The sequence below is a fragment of the Jaculus jaculus genome, chromosome 1 (assembly GCF_020740685.1).
Source record: "Jaculus jaculus isolate mJacJac1 chromosome 1, mJacJac1.mat.Y.cur, whole genome shotgun sequence".
In the NCBI taxonomy this organism is placed as follows: domain Eukaryota; kingdom Metazoa; phylum Chordata; class Mammalia; order Rodentia; family Dipodidae; genus Jaculus; species Jaculus jaculus.
Window position 1 is genome coordinate 33,640,005 of NC_059102.1, and position 20,342 is coordinate 33,660,346.

General features: G+C 38.8%; 1 protein-coding gene across 6 annotated transcripts in view; it reads right to left on the reverse strand.

The window, feature by feature from the left end:
- Btrc (beta-transducin repeat containing E3 ubiquitin protein ligase) overlaps window positions 1-20,342 on the reverse strand; it is a 211,122-nt gene that overhangs the window by 80,619 nt on the left and 110,161 nt on the right. For 5 of the 6 annotated variants that reach the window (XM_004659430.3, XM_045149718.1, XM_004659429.3 and 2 more), the window contains one exon: window positions 16,014-16,091. The exons of the other annotated variant lie outside the window; for it this stretch is intronic. In XM_004659430.3, coding sequence (XP_004659487.2) covers window positions 16,014-16,091 — 78 coding nt within the window. The remainder of the gene's footprint in view (window positions 1-16,013; window positions 16,092-20,342) is intronic. 6 annotated transcript variants of the gene reach the window in all.

The window sequence follows — 20,342 nt, forward strand, 5'->3', positions numbered from 1 at the left end:
TCAATCAGTAGGATTTCCCTCCACTTGGGTTTTGTCATTGTTACTAGAAAATTTTCAGTGCCAAGGACGGGATACCTTCCAGTGAATTGTTGGCCATGGAGGTCCCTGATGCCCCTAAAACATTACAGGCCATTGCTGAGGCTCTTGGCTTCCCACCAGTAATAGATGGTAAGACCCTATTGCTAAAGACTCCACATGATTGGGCAGCAAGGTCACTGAGAAGCCAAGCTGGAGCTGAGCTAAAAACCTCCTCCTTGTAGACCAGCTGACAAAAAGCTGGAAAAAAACTATGCAGCATACAGCCCTATGAGAGAGAGAAGTCAGCAGTGGAGATAAACAACAGTGGACAATGTAAGCCTTAAATTTGGCCAGTGAGGCCAAATGAATGAATGGGTGCAATAGTGGCATGTCTGTTATGGAGGAAAGCAACCATTCTCTAATTGGACTAGAGGCCTGTTCCATGGGAGGGAATACATCCCTGATACTGGAAACCTAATCAAAGGCCTATGGAGGGGGAGGTCATGAGCCCTAGGAGTAAATGCCTGTTCTTGTCTGACTAAATGCATATATCATGCTCACCAAACTGCCATGTAAGCACTTTACTTAACGTTCATACCCATATATTAATGCTCCTCTCACTTTTGGTCAGAGAGGCTTCTCTTTTCAGATGGCAGTGACCACTGCGATAATCCAAAAGGCAGCACCACAGTGCTGAGAAGTGACAGAGGAGTATATAGCACTGAAACACCTCTATCATACTTATCAAGGTTCAGGGTTCATTGCAGAAGAGGTGGGTGGAAAGAATATATTAACCAAAGGAAGGGTAGGACTGCTTACAATGCAATCGCTGAGACAGAAATTGGCCTGGATATCCATGACCTAAGTGACTAGCACTACTTTCACAAGACCCTAATAATAGGAGGAAAAGTTGATGACATAAAAATAAAAGAGACTAATTGAGAGAGGGAAGGGATATGATGGATGGAAAGTAGATTTGTGAAGGGGAAAGCAGGGGAGGGAGGGAATTACCATGGTTTATTGTTTATAATTATGGAAGTTGTAAAAAAAAAAAACAACCAAGACTTGCTGGGCATGGTGATGTACACCTTGAATTACAGCACTCAGGAGGCAGAGGTAGGAGCATCACTGTGAGTTCAAGGACAGCCTGAAACTACATAGTGAATTCCAGGTCACTCTGGACTACTGTGAGACCCTATCTTGTAAAGCCAACCATCCCCCCCCCCAAAAAAAGCCTTATAAAGAAGCAGATAAGGCAGTTATCAGGAGGAAAAAAAATAATGACCCAGAAATGTCTTGCTTATGGGAATTAGAACTAATAAGGCCTGTAAAAATAAATAAATATGCTCAACAAAATGACTTCAATAAAAGATAACAATCACAATGAGCAAATAGGTAAGAAAATTTGACCAGAAAGAAAGAAAAATTAAATGGAGAGCAATGTATGGTGGTAGACATGCCTGTAATCCAAGAAAAGGCAGAGGGACCGTGAGTTTGAAGCCAGCCTGGATTATATAGCGAGATTCTGTCTCAAGAAAAGCAGCAGCAGCCCAGTGTGGTGGTACACAGCCTTAATCCTAGCACCTGAAGGCTGAGGTAGGAGGATCACTGTGAGTTGAAGGCCAGCCTGGGCTACAGAGTTATTTCTGGTCATTCTGGGGGAGAATGAGACACCACTTCAAAAGAAGAAGAAAGAAAAGGGAAGGGAAAGGAATGGAGGAGAAAAGGGAAAAGAGGCTGGCATGGTGGTGCATGCCTCTAACCCCAGCACTTGGGTGGCAGAGGTAGGAGGATTGCTGTGAGTTCGAGGCTACCCTGAGACTATAGAGTGAATTCTAGGTCAGCCTGAGCTAGAGTGAGATTCTACCCTCAAAAAACCAAAAAAAAAAAAAAAAAAAAAAAGGAAAAGGAAGGAGGAAGAGGAGAGAGAGAGGGAGGAGTAAAAACATAAAATTAAAATTCTAAAATGAGCTAAGTTGAAATTCTAGAATTACAAAGTATAACTGGGCTGTATCTCAATGGTATAGTACTTACCTAGCACTCATAATGCTTCAGTTTGATCCCTAGCAACAAAGCAAGGGATGGGGTTGGATGTCGGGGAGGGGGTAGTATACTGACTGAAATTTAAAATTCACTGGACAGGCCTTAAAGGCAGATTGGAACCCAGATGTGGCAGTCTACACCTATAATCCAGGCTAGCATGCAAGAGGATCTTGAGTTTGGGGCCTGACTAGCTTATACAGCAAAACTTTGTCTCAAAACAACAAAAACAAAACCAGCCCAGCAGGTTGAAGTACACAGAAGAAAAGACTGGTAAATTTAAAGACAGATTAACTGGAATGACACAAACTGAAGAACAGAGAGAAAAAGGACAGAAGTCTCCATCAACTGTGGGACATTTTCTGGTCATCTAATGTATACGTAAGTGGTGTCTGGAAGAAGAGAACAGGACACCAAAATAAGAATAAACAGAGTGACTAAATAATCTCCAAATTTAGTGAACATCACTACCTTAGTGATCTAAGATCAGTAAGCCACAGGCAGATTATAGAAAATAATACTTAGTCCCAATATCATTAAAATGCTAAAAAGGGGGCTGGAGAGATGGGTTAGCGGTTAAGGCACTTACCTACAAAGCCAAAGGACCCAGGTTTGATCCCCCAGGACCCACATAAGCCAGATGCACAAGGTCACATATGTGTCTGGAGTTCATTTGCAGTGGCTGGAGGCCCTGGCACACTTATTATGTCTCTATCTGCCTCTTTCTCTCTCTCAAATAAATAAATTAAAAAAAATTTTAAATGCTAAAAAAAAAAAAAAAACAAACCAACCAGTGGCAGAGAAACCTTGAAAGCAGACAAAGAAAACAGCCAGTTTTAAATAATGTAGCCCATGCCTTTAATCTCAGCATGTGGGAGGTAGAAGTAGAAGAATCATGAGTTCAAGGTCATCCTCTGCTACATAGTGAGTTTAAGGCAAGCCTGGGCTATATGAGAGAGACCTTGGTCCTCCCCTCCAAAACAACAAAAATCAAATTACTACCTGTTGAATAAATAAAACAGAAAAGGTACAAATATCCAAAATGACAAGATCCTGGATAGCTCTAGTTATAAAATAAAGTCAAACTTATAAAAAAAATTTCCAACAACGAAAACTTCAGGCCCAAATAGCTTCACTGGTGAATTCTATTAAATTTTAAGAAACAACACTATGGGCTGGAGAGATGGCTTAGCGGTTAAGCGCTTGCCTGTGAAGCCTAAGGACCACGGTTCGAGGCTCGGTTCCCCAGGTCCCACGTTAGCCAGATGCACAAGGGGGCACACGCATCTGGAGTTCGTTTGCAGAGGCTGGAAGCCCTGGCGCGCTCATTCCCTCTCTCTCCCTCTATCTGTCTTTCTCTCTGTGTCTGTCGCTCTCAAATAAATAAATAAATAAAAATTAAAAAAAAAAAGAAACAACACTAGAATCATATACAAATACATTTACAACAAAGGAAGAAGGGAGGATTTCTCAATTCATGAGACCAGCATAAACCTGATACCAAAAATCTGTTAGAGATACTACAAAGAAAACTTCAGACCAATATCTACTGATGCGCCAGACAGAAAAAGTCAATGAGGGCAGCTCATGTAATTCACTGCATTAATGGAATAAAGGGAGGGGACTATCTGATAAATTTCAGTTTTTAAAAAATGTATTTGGCTAAGTACTCATTCCATAATAAGAAATTTAGACAGTTGGGAATAAAAAGTTAAATCTCTTAATCTCTTAATGGGTATTTAGAAGTTTTAACTAATAGGATTCTTAATGCTGAAAGATTTAACACTCTCTTTAACCCCAGCACTCGGGAGGCAGAGGCAGGAGGATTGCCGTGAGTTCGAGGCCACCCTGACACTATATAGTGAATTCCAGGTCAGCCTGGGCTAGAGTGAGACCCCACCTTGAAAAAACAAACAAAAAGATTTATCACTCTCCCTCAAAAACTGAGAAGTTTTCTTACCATATCAATTCCACAATATATTGGAGGTCAAAACCAATTAAACCATTAAAATAAAGCAAGAAAAAACAAAAGGCAAGTAAGTCAGAAAAAAAAACAAAACAAAACACAGGGCTGGGAGGGAGATGGCTTAGTAGTTAAGGCTCTTGCTTGCCTGAAAAGCCAAAGGACTCAGATTTGATTCCCCAGGACGTATGTAAGCCAGATGCACAAGATCATGCATGCATCTGGAGTTCGTTTGTAGCAGCTGGAAGTCCTCACGCACACATTCTCTCTCTGTTTGCCTTTCTCACTTCAAATAAATAAAAATAAAATAAATTTTTAAAAAAGAAAAAAAAGAAACAAAGGTGTCTTTATTCATGACTGGAAATGAGGTCAATATTCAAAGATCAATTGTATTTTTATATTCCAGCAATAATTAAAGAGTGAAAAAAGACTTGTGAAAAAGCACAAGGAAACATTAAATACCTAGAAAAAACTTTACTTATGTGCAAGAAAATGAAAGCACTACTTAGACAATTGCTTGGGAGAGTTGGGGAGATGGCTCAGTAGGTAAGGTACTTGCTGTGTAAGAACACAAGGACCTGAATTCAGATCCCCAGCACCCATGAGCTGGACATGGTTGTACATGCCTGTGACTCCAGCGCTGGGGAAGAGGAGACAGGAGGATCCCTGAGCTGAATTGATGATTTAGGGGGAATCAGTGAGAGACCCTATCTCAGAAAAAGGTGGAAAAATAATTGTGTAAGAAAACTGACATTAACGTCTGACCTCCACATGTACCTGCACCTGCATGCATCCAAACACAGGTGTGCACCCATACACATATGGGCAGGCATACACAGACCCACAAGTACCACATATTCGTTCTTCCCCGCAAAAGAAAGAAAATTGCTCAGGAGACTTTAAAGACCATAAATACCAAGTTTACCAACTAGAAGGCTCAATATTGTTAAGCTGTTAATTTACTAAAAATGTATTCACTATTTCAATAACACCCAGATCAACACCTGACATATTTTCTTTCTTTCTTTTTTTAAAATTTTTTATTTATTTATTTGAGAGCGACAGACAGAGAGAGAAAGACAGATGGAGGGAGAGAGAGAGAGAATGGGCGCGCCAGGGCTTCCAGCCTCTGCAAACGAACTCCAGATGCGTGCGCCCCCTTGTGCATCTGGCTAATGTGGGACCTGGGGAACCGAGCCTCGAACCGGGATCCTTAGGCTTCACAGGCAAGCGCTTAACCGCTAAGCCATCTCTCCAGCCCCATATTTTCTTTCTTGTAGACAGGCTCTCATCCAGCCCTGGCTGCTCTCCACTCTCACTTGCATCAGTCTTTCTTGTGCTGGATTGTAAGCATGTGCCACTATGCTCAGCTTGACTTCTGCTTATTAACAGGAGTTGCTAGATGGGTCCTACAATTCCTTATTAAAGATCAAGCATCTGGAATAATCAAAACAATAAAAAATACAAATAGATTCCACTTAATTTTAAGACTTTTATATAAGGCTACAACAAGCAAAAAAAAAAAAATGTGGCATTTGATTCAAGGACAGATAGCTATCATTTGTCTTGTCCTCCTTTTCTGTAGGGACTGAAGTAGAGACAGGGGAGGGCACCAGAGGTTGCCATCAGCACTGTGCTGTGCCCACCAGCAGTTTCTTTTCCAGAAGGTTCAGAAAAGACCACTCTCAGAGATAACTGGTTTCTGACAAATCCTCTGGTGTAATTCATTGGGGAAATGGAGAGTCTTTCAACAGTAATGCTAACGCATCTGAATACAAAATAATGAGCACCAAGCTCTTCTACAAAGTGCAAGAATTCACTGGAGGTGACTCAGACGTAAACATAAAAGCTAGAAGTTACAAAGCTTGTAGAAGAGAAATGAACATGGTGTCTTCAAACCTATGGGGCATGCAGAGATGTCTTTGATAGGTCAGAAGAAAATGTTGAGAGGGTGGGCTTCATGAAAAAAGTCAGAGATTCTTTTTTTTTTTTTTTCAAGGTAGGGTTTCACTCTAGCCCAGGCTGACCTGGAACTCACTCTGTAGTCTCAGGGTGGCCTCAAACTCCCAGTGATCCTTTTACCTCTGCCTCCCAAGCGCTGGGACTAAAGATGTGCACCACCATGCTCAGCTTGAGGTTCTTAACAAAACACACTATAAGTAGAGAAGCCACAAGCTGTAAGAAAATATCTGACAAATGACTTGTATCCAAACTTCAATATAGGTGAGTCTAAAAATAATAAAAGACAAACTGTGCAATATTTAAAAGTGGCTGAGGGCTGGAGAGATGGCTTAGCGGTTAAGCCCTCACCTATGAAGCCTAAGGACCCCGGTTCGAGGCTCGGTTCCCCAGGTCCCACGTTAGCCAGATGCACAAGGGGGCGCACGCGTCTGGAGTTCGTTTGCAGAGGCTGGAAGCCCTGGCGCACCCATTCTCTCTCTCTCCCTCTATCTGTCTTTCTCTATGTGTCTGTCGCTCTCAAATAAGTAAATAAAAAATGAACAAAAAAATTAAAAAAAAAAATAAATAAAAGTGGCTGAGCTGGATGTGGGGATGCTTGCCTTTAATATTACATTATAGTATATATTATTACAATTATAATCTTTATTATTATATAGAGCAGGAGAGGCCATATCTCAAAATAAAAAACCACCAAAAAATAAATAGTTAGATGGGCTGGAGAGTTGGCTTAGCGGTTAAGCACTTGCCTGTGAAGCCTAAGGACCCAGGACCCACGTTAGCCAGACACACAAGGGGCGCATACATCTGGAGTTCGTTTCCAGTGGTAGGAGGCCCTGACGTGCCCATTCTCTCTCTCTCTCTCTGTATGTTGCTCTCAAATAAATAAATATACAAATAAAAATCTAAAAAATAAATAAATAGCCAGAAACTGAAACATAGACTTCACAAAAGGAAATATCCAACAGCCAATAAACACAATAAAAAAGTACTAAAAACATACTGACCAAAAAGCTTTCTATAAGGGCTGGGGGTGTAGCTCAATGGTACAGCACTTGCCTAGCATTCATGAAGTCCTGAGCTCAATTCTCAGCTCTGCCACAAACAAACAGCTTTACAAAAAAGTTCTGTAAACCACTAAGCCATCTCTCCAGCCCCAAATGGTTTCATGTAAGATTATTTCAGCCAGACGTGGTACACATGCTTGTAATTTCAGCATTTCATAATTCTATTACTCAGGAAGTGTAGGCAAAAGATCTCAAGTTCTGAGCTATGTAGTGAGACTGCTGCCAAAGAAATTCATTCCTAGCACTTCATCTGTAAAGATACAAATGTAGTGCCATGCATGGTGGCGCATACCTTTAATCTCAGCACTGGAGGCAGAGGTAGAAGGACTGCCCTGAGTTTGAGGCCAGCCTGGGACTACACAGTGAGTTCCTGGGCAGCCTGAGCTAGAGAGAGACCTTACATTGGAAACAAAAGATACAAATGGCTCAGGTGCTCATCAGAAGAACAGAAAACAAAGTTCAGTGTTACTGAAATAGTAAAATAAGAATAAACACTGATATACACAGAAGCATGGATGAATCTTACAAATGCTAGTCTGACTGACAAAAGTGAGACATCCCAACACTTGATTTTACCACATGCAATTCTGGGAAAGGCACACTCATCTCCAGCAAAGATAAGTCCAGCAGCGTGTGGTTCAGTGGGGGAAGAAACTGGAAGGACACTAAGGCAACTTTCCTGGATAATGAAATGTTACAGCTTGATTGAGCTGGTAAACAGATTTATAAAAAATTCACTAACTTATTTTTTTTCAGTGAAATCTTAACAACTGCCCAACTAATATTTTAGAGGGGAAATTATTAAAGATTTGTTCAATCAATAAAAATATCACTTTAATTTTCCTAAAAAAGTAAATTATGAGGGCCAAGTGGGTACTTTTTAAAAATTGTTTTTATTTTTATCTATTTTTCATTAAAATGTATTTATGTATGTGTATGTATGTATATCTGTGTGCACACATAGAGGTCAGAGGAGTTATCTGTTCCATTTTCTTTGAGACAGGGTCTCCTGCCATGTGAGTGGCTTTCCATGGATGGCTGGGGAATTGAATCCAGTCTGGCAGGATTTGCAAGCAAGTACCTTTAATCACTGACCTATCTCTCTGGCTCCTAAAACATGTTTAATAAAAGTTATAGCAGGCTGGGTGTGGTGGCACACGTCTTTAATCCCAGCACTCAGGAGGCAGAGGTAAGAGGATCACTGTGAATTCAAGGCCACCCTGAGACTACATAGTGAATTCCAGGTCAGCCTGAACTAGAGTGAAACCCTACCTCAAAAAAAAAAAAAAAAAAAAAAAAAAAAAAAGTTATAGCAGGGAGCAGGTGTGGTGGCTCATGCCTATAATACCAGCATTTAGGAGGCTGAGACAGAAAGATTGCCTTGAGTTCAAGGCCGATACTGGCTATATTGCAAGACCCTGTTTCAAAACAAAACAAAACAAACAAACAAACAAAAAACAAAGCAACATTCAGCCAGGCATGGTGGCATACACCTTTAATACCAGGAGGACAGCCATGGGTTCAAGGCCACCCTGAGACTACATAGTGAATTCCAGGTCAGCTAGAGCAAGACCCTACCTCGAAAAAAACAAAAACAAACAAAAATTATGAAGCATAGAAAAACTTCAATACTATCCTCTTTCCCCTTCATGAATGAGTATAACATGGTCAAAGGAACATTAGATTCAGAAAACCCATTCCAGGCGAGGGAGTTTCCTAAGTGGAAAGAGCTAGGATATAGGCTTTTGTCGTTTTACAATTTATCTGTGAAATGGGTATATGACCTTGTTTATATCCCAAGGAAGTAACATGTCTACATAAACTCAAACTTGTCAGTCTTTTGACTGTTCTACAGTAAAAAGGCAAAAACCTTCAACATTTTATTAAAATTTCTTCCAGTTTGAAATCAGGCTAGTGAATAAAATAGCTACAGGCAAGCTAGGTTCTGTCCCTGTGCAACATTTGAAAAGGCAGCATCATTGCTGAACCACGGGCACAGTGTTTTGCGTTGGAGTACTTTAATACAATTTTATATTGCATATAAAGCACATAAGCATAAACCAGTAAGATGGCTTGCTGAAAACTACCTTCTTTGTGAAAGCAGGCTGTAATTCTGAACAACTTTTCAATTTTCACACTGCTGCTAGGGTAAAACATTTTAAAGAGTTTAATTTTTTACAATGGATTCAATGACATAGGATTATCTAACAAAGTAATGGCTAATCAATAGAAGGTTTAGTTGTCAGGTGAAACATATAACACACTAAAAGGGATTGATTGCCAGGCTTCTCCTTATTTACTAGAAGGTATATATTTAAAATGACACAAACTTGTTACCAGGCTGCATTCTTTTAACCTTGCAAAAAGCTGCTTAAGAAATCTGTTCAACAGCCCTATAGCAAAACAAGATATAGTATAATGAGAATGGTTAGTGACTGGGGCTGTGGTGGGGAAACAGGGACCTTCAGATATACAGCAACATCAAACCATGTCCCAGGCAAGAATATGGGAATGAAAACATGAACTACAAAGCAACATCCAGGGGGGCTGAACTAGGCTTCAACACCACCACACATGCGCTACTGAATCACATTTAAAGACACAAAGATCTTCCTACTTCTTTCCATGTTCTAAGGACAGATTTTTTTTTAAAGAGCTCATGTGGCTGGGCCCAATAGGCTTATTCTTCTTTTTCATCTCTCTTTCCCTCTTCTTTCCTCCTCCTCTTTTAATTTTTGTTTATTTATTAGAGGCAGGGGAGAATATGGGCATTCCAGGGCCTCTAGCCACTGCAAATGAACTCCAGGCACATGTACCACCATGTGCATCTGGCTTATGTGGCTTCTGGGAAATCGAACTTGGGTCCTTAGGCTTCACAGGCAAGCGCCTTAACGGCTAAGCCATCTCTCTAGCCCTCTTCTTCCTTCTTTTTTTTTAAAGTGGTGCATCCACTGTAAGCACTGAGCACAAAATGAATTGGGCCCATATGGACTTTGACCAGCATATAAGCTATTTCCTTTATAATTTATTCACACTATCTCAACTCTCTATATGAAAATATACTTTTTATGGTCATTGCAACCCAGGAGTTCAATAATATTTTTTCCACTAAGTCAGTGATTACACAATTTATCAAAGAATGATTACACTGAAATAAAAATAAAACAAAACACCAACCCCCTATACAGTCTTCTTTTCTCGAAGTAATTTTAAGAAAGCTGGTTATTAAATTGCTTCTTTTTGAAAAAGGGTTTTTGTAGCTAGGCACAAATTGCCAAGCCATTTTTTTTGTTTTGTTTTGTTTTTAAATGTTATTATACTCTGAAGGATTCAGCAGAAGTGGGAAGTTATATAAACAAATCACTTCATCGGATTCAGAAAGATCACCTTTGTCTTACTTAAGAGACCCACATTAATTACCTTTAAGGTCTTTTACATGGACTATTTAAAATATGTACCATTTATTTATTTATTTCAAATGAGGTGCTTCTTCCAAAGTATTAAATAATGTCTACAAATGCAAAAGCATTTCTATAAACAGGTAATTAAAACAGATGACTAAAATTAAGTCAAGCTGCAAAACATTACCCAGAATGCACTGTAATTTTTTTTTAATAAACATCTCAGGCAATTTTTTTCCATCCAAAGCCCAAAGCACTTCAGGGAGAAAGAAAGAGGTAGGAAGTTTCAGAGGGTAAAAAACACACATATATAATGAAATAATGCCAAACCCTAAACTAAAGTATTTACAAGATAGTCCCTTAAGCACAGTTTGTCATATTGCAATTACACCTTGACTACTGCCAAGCCAAAGTGCTTACTATTGCCACTAGAGGGAGAAGTGTCATAACACAAAGCTATGGCAGATAGGGAATGGGTTTTCCTGAGCAATTATCAGAACAAAGCTCCCTTGGCTGCGTGTACCTTCTAATTACTCAATACAATTAAAATGACTAACCTAAAACAAATAGAAGAAAAAACTGCCTGCCTGATAGCAGGAACTTCATTAAACCTTCCCCCTCATCAATCAAAGCAGAAAGAAGGGAATGCCATCATATATGAACATTACAGCGCGATTAAAGGAAGTAAATTCTGTGAGAATTTATTTTATTTTTTAAAGGAGAAGGGACGCTTAAAAAAAGAAATGTAGTGGTATTTACCCATCTGGATGCTGCTTGAAAACAAATTGTCCTCCAAAGAACAGAAATACAGTATGTTTCTCTCAGTTCACTGGCTCATGAATGACTTGTTGTTTTGTTAATACACACTCTAATGTCATTTTGTGTGTGTGTGATGCGACTCTTCCTCCTACTCACCCAGCTGTAGAAAGGAGCTCTGCCCATCAGGCTTCTTTGCTTAGATACTAGGGGTTTTAACATTAAGCGCCTTGCTGCTGGGTTTTGTGGATCTACTCGTTGGTGATGTTTAGAACAATGCAGAATTTTTTTTTTTTGGGGGGGAGGACTATCTTAGGCAAGCAAAACAGTTACTTATTCCTTCTAAAAGACTAGTACCTCCTTTTATAAAGCTCAATCATTAACAGAAGATGACAATGGAGTCATTTTTCTTTCAGCTGACAATTGTGACATTTTTCCAGCAGTGTGCAAGGTGTTGAAAACCTGGCAGCTGTTACCTCCTGGGATGAAGATACTTTTTTATCCTCCCTTGACAGTTTAACTCAGTGGGTCAGCACCTTTAAAGACTGCAAAGTATCCTTGAAGAGGATGGAAGCTTGAATTACTGCTCCCTCCCTAATCAATGTAAACCCTCACTGCAGGTGAAGTCTCCATCTATAGAGGTGCACGGGGGAGGAAAATGTAATGCCCTGAGCCAGATGGTTTTTATCTTGTTTTTAAAGAATAAAGGAACAAGCTAACAAGGGAGACAGCTACTTTGTTAGCTTCTTGGCCTCTCTCATGGCTTTGCATCCCCAGGGTTCCAGCTACACAAGAGAAAGAATACAGAAAAACGTAAACACTTAAAGAAATATAACTAGAGGGCTGGCATCATGCTGCTTTCAAAGAGTTGAGAGAGAGCCACTCAGTGCTTATTTATCACTGCCCACGTTCTCAGGATGGTAAGTGGACACATACACAAAGAGGGTGGGGGATGGGAGTAGGATTAGACAGCGGTCACAATTTACTCAATTACAGAGAAAGGCAGGGCTGACAGATCCTATTAGCACCAATGTGAAGCAAAGAAGAGTTGCATGCTGTAATGCTACGCTTTCCAAAAGTAATGAGGGACTCTCAATCCTCCCAGGCCTTTGCCCTCCACACCAGATAAGAAGAAAGCCATAAAAACAGTGGCTATGCTTTCCTTAGCTTCACAACTTAAAGTAAATGCAGAGAGAAAATTGTATCTACTGTGTCCATTCTTTAAGCTCAGACTTCATGCCAAATGATAAACTTGGGGATTGTATCCCCCAACTTTATCCTTCAATATTTGTAATTTCTCTGTCAGGCTTTGGAAGTGTTGTTATGGAGGCCTTATAGCACAAATTAAGCAGTTTTGCTTCCTTTTTTTTTGAGAAAGGGTTTGTATCAGTTTGCAACCATTTCTACCTTAAATCTTAGTTGAAAGCCTTATGAGCATTTTGATAATTAAAATGTTTTAGTTAATTAACAAAAGGTTATGATGTTAGTTTTCTAAGCTGTATTTTTAAACAATTGGTCCATTTCATCTAAGTTGTTCAATTTTGGAGAAGTTGTCTATACTATTCCATTATTATTCTTTTTATGTTTATAAGAATTACAGTGATAATCTTTCTTTCCAAATTAGCATGTTGCAGTCATGTCCTTTCAACAGTGGCAAAGCTCTACTTCAGAAGAATTCACATAAAGAACAAGGTCTATAATAATACTAAATTGTCAGAACACAAGTGAACTTTTTATAATCATGTGTAAGGGTTTTAAAAAACATATCATTAGAAATATGAGCAAAAAATTTCATGTCAAGGGACTGGTCTACATGATGAAAAATTCAACTACCATCAACACTAGGTATAAGGTAGCCTTGACTTTTTTTTTTTTTTTTTGATCTATAGGTCATGACCATATATAGACAGACAAGTAAACAGTAAAATGGCAAATGGCACTTTCTTATTGTTATATGCAACAGAGAAAAGGAGTTTAAACGGCTTACATATGTGTCCTACCTTTAAAAAAACTCAGCAATGGGGTAATCAAGTTCAGGGCAGTCCTGGACAGCTGCCCTGTGACCCGCTTCTATTGACCCCTGCTATTCATCACTCTTCCCTAAGATTGAGAGGGCAAGCTCCTAGGGAGTGACCACCACAATAGACAGACACAAGCCAACAGTAATCTGGTTCGAGCAAAAAAACAGATGGCGCTGCAATAAATTTACAAATGTGCATTCATGGGCTGTTAAAACACCCAGAAGCTGAAAGACTCCAACGGCCCCAGGAGGATCTCCTACTTCCCGTGTCTAAAGGCCATCTCTCTTTCCAAGAACACCGAGTTCATGCTCTTCACAAAGAGAATAGAGATAAACTCTTTTACAAAGAAGGGAGGGAGGGGGAAAAGCCTCATGACCTAATTAATCTCCAGAGCTTGGATCTCAACACTGAATGACAGATACTAGAAAAATCATTCTGGAGCACTAGCGGGAGGGGGAGGTTGTTAAATTAAAGGGAAAGGAATGAAGAGAACCTTCTAAAACAGCAAGAAAGAAAAAAAAAGAACATTAAAGAACATTAAATCTCTTTCAAATACTGCACACAACAGATCTTGCAAGTAGAAAATGATTCAATAATGCATGCATTTATTTTTAAAATGAATCAGATTAGTCCCATGTGTGACCTGCTGGTCCATCTGTATGTGCTGGACTTAATAGGCACAATTCTCTCTCTTGCTTCAGTTTGAAGTATGAGAGAGATAAATTTAGTTTAATTTTCAACAGATCAGCCTATCCATTTTCCAAATGGACCATCTGGATCAGCCTATTAAAATTAATTTATAACTTTGCAGAGTGAAAATTCGTTTGTTAGCTTAAATAAAGTTGCCAAAACTTTTTGTTGTGTCATTGTTTTCTGACAGTTGTTTCTCCATAATGGAAAGAGTGTTTCCACCTCCAAATTTATCTTGTTGCACTATTGACTTAGTTTATTAACCTGGTATTTATCTCTAAATAATTAAAACTATAATTGTTCTAACATCAATGACTGATCATCTGTTTGTCTGTTTGTTTACAAAGCTTCCTGAACTGACTCAATTCCATTTAAAACAATTATTTTTTTAAAAAATGGGAAAGTGTCGGTCCAAAAACTGTTAACATATAGTAAATTAAAAAAATAAGCCAGGCGTGGTGGCATACGCCTTTAATCCCAGCACTGGGAGGCAGAGGTAGGAGGATTACCGTGAGTTCAAGGCCACTCTGAGACTCTATAGTGAATTCCAGGTCAGTTGAGCTAGCATGAGACCCTACCATGAAAAACCAAAAAGAAAAAAGGGCTGGAGAGATGGCTTAGCACTTAAGGCGCTTGCTGGCAAAGCCAAAGGACCCAAACTCGCTTTCCCAGGACCCACAGAAAGCCAGATGCACAACATGGTGCATGTGAGTTCCTTTGCAGTGGCTGGAGGCCCTGACATGTCCATTCTCTGTCTGCATCTGCCCCTCCCTCTCTCTAATAAATAAATTTTTTTTTTTAAAAAATGAATGGGGCACGGTTTCAAACACATCCCTCTAAATTGAAGATAGGAAAACTGCAAAAGTAGAAATGCTTTAGCAACAATAAGATCTGAGTTCCAAATCAATGACTAGCTAAAGTCAAGTTCAACTTCCCCAAGCCTCCATTTTCTTTAATCACACTATCTCTAGAAATTCTGCAAGGTTACTGTGAGGATTAAATGAAATAAATATATTCATGGTGGATGCTCAACACAAACTAGGTTGGTTAAGCACTTAACAATGCTATAAATGCAGGTAAACTTACAATTCTTTTTAATGCTGCTGGTGCTCATTGTATCCAGCTTTATATGAATGGGTGACATATTTGTTATTTGGCACTATTAATAATTTGTTTTTGCTTCCAACAAATATGTTACAGGTTTCTACAGGTAAGTACAAATTTTCAGCAAGTGTTCTGGACATTATAGTTTTAAAAAAGAAAAGCACCATATCGCTGAACTTTCACAAGTTAAATCTGTTATTTTATTTTATTTTATTTTTTTTTTTGAGGTAGGGTCTCTCTCTAGCCCAGGCTGACCTGGAACTCACAGTGATCCTCCTACTTCTGCCTCCTCCTGAGCGTGGGGATTAAAGGTGTGTGCCACCATGCACAGCTGAAATCTGTTACCTTTTGGAAGTAGGGGCAAAGATAAAAAGGTTTCAGAGTAATCATCTATAATAAAGGCTGTTACTTGCCTCAGTTACTTAGTGAGACCCTGCCTCAATACTTTTTTTATATTAAATTATAATGTAAGGCTCAGGAGATGGCTTTTGCAAAGCTTGCTGGCCGAGGTTCAATTACCCACGTAAAGCCAGATGTGTAAAGTGGCACATGTGTCTGGAGTTTGTGTGCAGTGGCAAGAGGCTCTGCCACATGCAATCTCTCTCATTTTTTCTCTCTCTCTATCCCTTTCTCCCTCCTTGCAAATAAATAAATAATATTTTTAAAGTAAAATTATAATGTTTAAAGAATCTTAACAGGAAAATAGTTTGGAGTCATCTTTGGTTATCTTTCCTAAACAAGAAGTCTTTTCTTTGATTTTAATATTTACTACATAAGTTGTCTTGTACTTTTGTACCTAGTATATTAAGCTTTTTAAATGAAATAATGGGAAATAATGTTGCCTGATTGAAACTTATGGCTATAGCCAGATCAACTTCTGAGTCCAGGACTCTTAATTTAAACTTACATGGTTAAAGAATAGTAAGTCAAGGATTTCCTGTCTTCTGTTTTGTTGTCGGAAGCTTTTTGTTTTAGGTAAGACTGAATTTCATACCTGTCTAAGTGAATTCTTCTCTGGTATTATCTTCCTAGGGGGTTCGCCATTATTACAGTCTTCTCTCTCTGAGGAATTCTGTGAAAGAAAGTAAGCTTTAATTCAGTTCTCATTATCTTCAATCTTATTCTATGGGAGTAAACTGAATTACATTTCTAATTCTGTAAGCTAGAACACCATGTATATTTACATGTTTGAATAGTTATATCCATACAGACACACACATATGTAAAGGAAAACATATGCCTGTGTATGTAAATGATCTCAGTAGAAGGTACCTGGTCTATGCTTAAGTACTGACCAGGATAATCACATTGATTAGGATGAAAAGTCGAGTTTATCACTTTGATACAGGTTGACACTGGACTCAGAAAAGTTCCAGGTCACAATTAGCTGTTGATAACTTAATCATAATTATTACTTTTTCTTTTAGATAGATTTCAATTATTATATATATTTGGTTGATATTTATATCCAAGGCTGGATTCTAAAAAAAAAAACAAAAAAATGGGTCTTTCCTTGTTTGTATCAGATCTAATTCTCTTTTAGTAAATAAAAGTAGCATAGTAACAAGCAAAAATGTAGCATAGCTCTGAGTACAAAATATTTAACCTGTGGTCCAAGATTAGAGCCTATTTCTTGTTACTGTCATCTCAGAGAGCAGTTATAAGAGCCTAAAATGTCAATAGGATTTTTATATACTACGGAAGATGAAAAACAACCCAGTTATTAAATGAGTACAGGGCTGGTGAGATGGCTTAGCAGATAAGGTGTTTTCTGGCAAAGCCAAAGGACCCAGGTTTGATACCCCAGTACCCACACAAAGCTGAATGCGCAAGATGGTACATGTGTCTGGAGTTTGAGGCCCTGGCGTACCCATTCTCTCTATATCTGTTTCTCTCTCTCAAATAAATAAATAAAATATTAAGAAAAAGATAATAAGTTCAAAAATGCTAAAATTCTGCTAGTGAACCTAAGTCAAATATAGAAAATTCAAATTGTATTTATTTGTGTTCTATGTTGTACAACTACATTTGTTAATGTTAATGTTTTATAATTTGTAGCTGATTATGTTCATTATATTACATATAGCCACCATTCTAACTGGGAAGTTACTTTATCTTTAGATACAGAAATTATTTTTAATGTCTGAGTTTATCTAAAAATTACTGTGCTGTAGGTCTATATGTGTTGTTTTATGCTGGTATCAAATATTATAACACATTAAAGGGTAAAAAAGTACTATCCTCTAAGGTATTCTCACCATGTGGCAGTATCTGTGTGCCTTGTGTGTCACCGTTGGTTACATGACAGATGCCAATGTTCCTTTTGGGCAGAAATCTTTTATGAGGGTTTAACTTGATATTTTACATTTATGATTAACACTTTATGCTAAAAGGCCCCAAATTAAGCCAAAAAAAGAATGCTATGCTCCAAGCAAAGGGACAGAGAGGTAAGCACTGCAGAGTTCTGTCTTCTTTTCCTCCTCATAACTTTTTTTAAAAAACGTCCTTTTTGAGGCAAGATTTCACTCTAGTCCCAAATTGACCTGGAACTCACAAGGCCAGTCTAGTCTTGAACTTAAAAGGATCCCCCTACTTCAGCCTCCTAAGTGCTAGGATCAAAGGCATGAGCTTCCTTGTTTTAAAGAAAAAAAAACTGAATGAAGAATATCTATCAAATAGTCGAAAATGGGTTGGAGAGATGGCTTAGTGGTTAAAGTGTTTGCCTGCAAAGCCAAAAGATACTGGTTCGATTCCCCAGGACCTACGTAAGCCAGATGCACAAGGAACACATGCATGTGGAGTTCGTTTGCAGTGGCTGGAGGTCCTGGCACACCCATTCTCTCCCTCCCTCTCTCTCTGCCTCTTTATCTCTCTCAAATAAATAAATAAATAAAATTTTTTAAAAAATCAGAAAAGAATACAGTTAATGACTAGGTGGTATTATTCAAAGGGGTAACTCCTGGAGCCAGGGAGACAGTGCTAAAGTGCTCGCCTTACAAGCATGACATGAAGACCTGCATTTGATCCCTAGAACCTACATGAAAAAAGCTGGGTGAGACTGAAAATAAATAAATAAGCAAGCCAACTGGTGTACCTTTGTGATTCCAGTGTGGGGAGGTAGAGACAGTGCCTCCTTGGGGGTCAGTGGCCAGCCAGATTACCCTACTTGTCAAGTTCTAGGCCAGCAGGAGACCTTGTCTCAAAAAAGATATATGGTGCCTGAGGAACAACACTCAACGTTACCAACATGTACCCATAGGGGTGCATATACAAAAAGAACTTTTTAAGAAGGAAGAGGAAAAAACCCATAGACATTGTTTTTTTCTTTTAAAAGATAAGCTAACGCAACACTTTTATTCTGCCCCAACCACTATAAGAATGTCCACCAAAACAAACAAACGTCCAACAACATTATTACATAAAACAGAAGTAGAGTTGCTAAATAGGTGTGACATCAAGGGCAAGGAATAAGTATCTTCCCAATACTGAAGGAGAAATACAGAATGTCAATGAAAAAGAGATGACCAACTCTAGACTTGAATGTAGCAAGGACCAGTGAGACAGCCACCTTAGGGGTCACTTAGGCCTCAGAACCTCTCCACCTTCACCCAGAAGAGCTCCATCAGTTATTACTTGCATTCCTAGCTATGAGGAATCCCAATGAGCAAGGTACCCAATTGTCCTAGGTCAACAAGCTCAGTTATGTTTAGTAAACTTTATTTAAGGATAACTAGTTGATACAGGCAAGAATTGCTGATGGATGCTAAATTAGCAGGTGGACCTTTTGTATGAACAGTAACTTCACAATGGAGAAATCTGGCAGATACTCCATCAAGATTACATTCTCGGGCTGGAAAGATGGCTTGGCGGTTAAGTGCTTGCCTGTGAAGCCTAAGGACCTTGGTTCGAGGCTCGATTTCCCAGGACCCATGTTAGCCAGATGCACAAGAGGGCGCATGCGTCTGGAGTTTGTTTGCAGTGGCTAGAGGCCCTGACATGACCATTCTCTCTGCCTCTGTCTCTCTCTCTATCTGCCTCTCTCTCTCTCTGTCTGTTGCTCTCAAACAAATAAATTAAAATAAACAAAAAATTTTAAAAAAATAAATAAAAAGATTACATTCTCGATATAATGTACTGAGAACACATTATTTTTGAGTTATCCTTGCCAAAACACATAAAGCATCTACTCATAAGCAAACCCAAAATGAAAGGCAGCCTATAAAATTACTAATATGTACTTAGGTCAAGGTCATAAAATACAAAGACTAATAGTTTCTATTTAAAAGAAAACCAAAAAGACATGACAAGTAATGTTACATTTGTAATCTAGATTTCCTTTCCCCATAATGGCCATTAATGGGCATTGGAAAACTGTGAATAAGGCCTGTAGAGATACTAACACTGTATCAATATTAAATTCTACAGTGTTTCCCTACTTTTAGAATTTACTTAGAGAAAAAGTCATTCTTTTTGGTGAAAATAGTCCTATGAGTTTTGAAAGTGTAAAGCTATATGCTTATACTTTAATCAAGTTTTGAAATAATTCTACCACTCCCCAAATTCCCTTACAATACTCTTTTTTAGCCAATCCTTTCTGCCCTTAAAATTACTCATTTTTTTTAACCTAGTAATTTTGTCATTTCCAGAATGCCGTATGAATGGACTCACATAACGTAATATTTTGACTCTGGCTTTCTTTTTCACGTACTGTATTATATTTAAAAGACATTCTATTTCTCTTCTTTTCTTTTCTTTTGAGACAGAGTTGCAGGCGGGCCTGGAACTTACCACGTAACCTATGCTGGTTCTGAACTCACAGCGATATTCCTGCACTGGTCTCTCAAGGGCTAGGATGCAGGCATGGGCAGCCATGCCCTGCTCATTTCCTTATTTTACTGCCAGGCAGGATTCAACCATGTGGAACTGCCTTACTCCTTTACTCGCTCAATTTCTTGATTTTGATGTTACATTATACATTTTTTTATCTGTAACTTTTAAGAGGTTCAGAAAAAAAAGTAAACGAACATGAGCATGTGTGTGTAAATAGAATAGAAATGTGGCAATAGGGCTGGAGAGATGGCTTAGTGGTTAAGGTGCTTGCCTATAAAGCCAAAGGCCCCAGATTTGACTCCCCAGGGTCCATGTAAGCTAGATGCACAAGGGGGTGCACGCATCTGGAGTTTGTCTGCAGTGGCTGGAGGCCCTGGTACACCCATTCTCTCTCTCTCTGCCTATTTCTGTATCTCTCTCTCTCAAATAAATAAACAGAAATAAAATATTTTTTTAAAAATGTAGTAACATTCACATTTGGTGAATCTGTGAA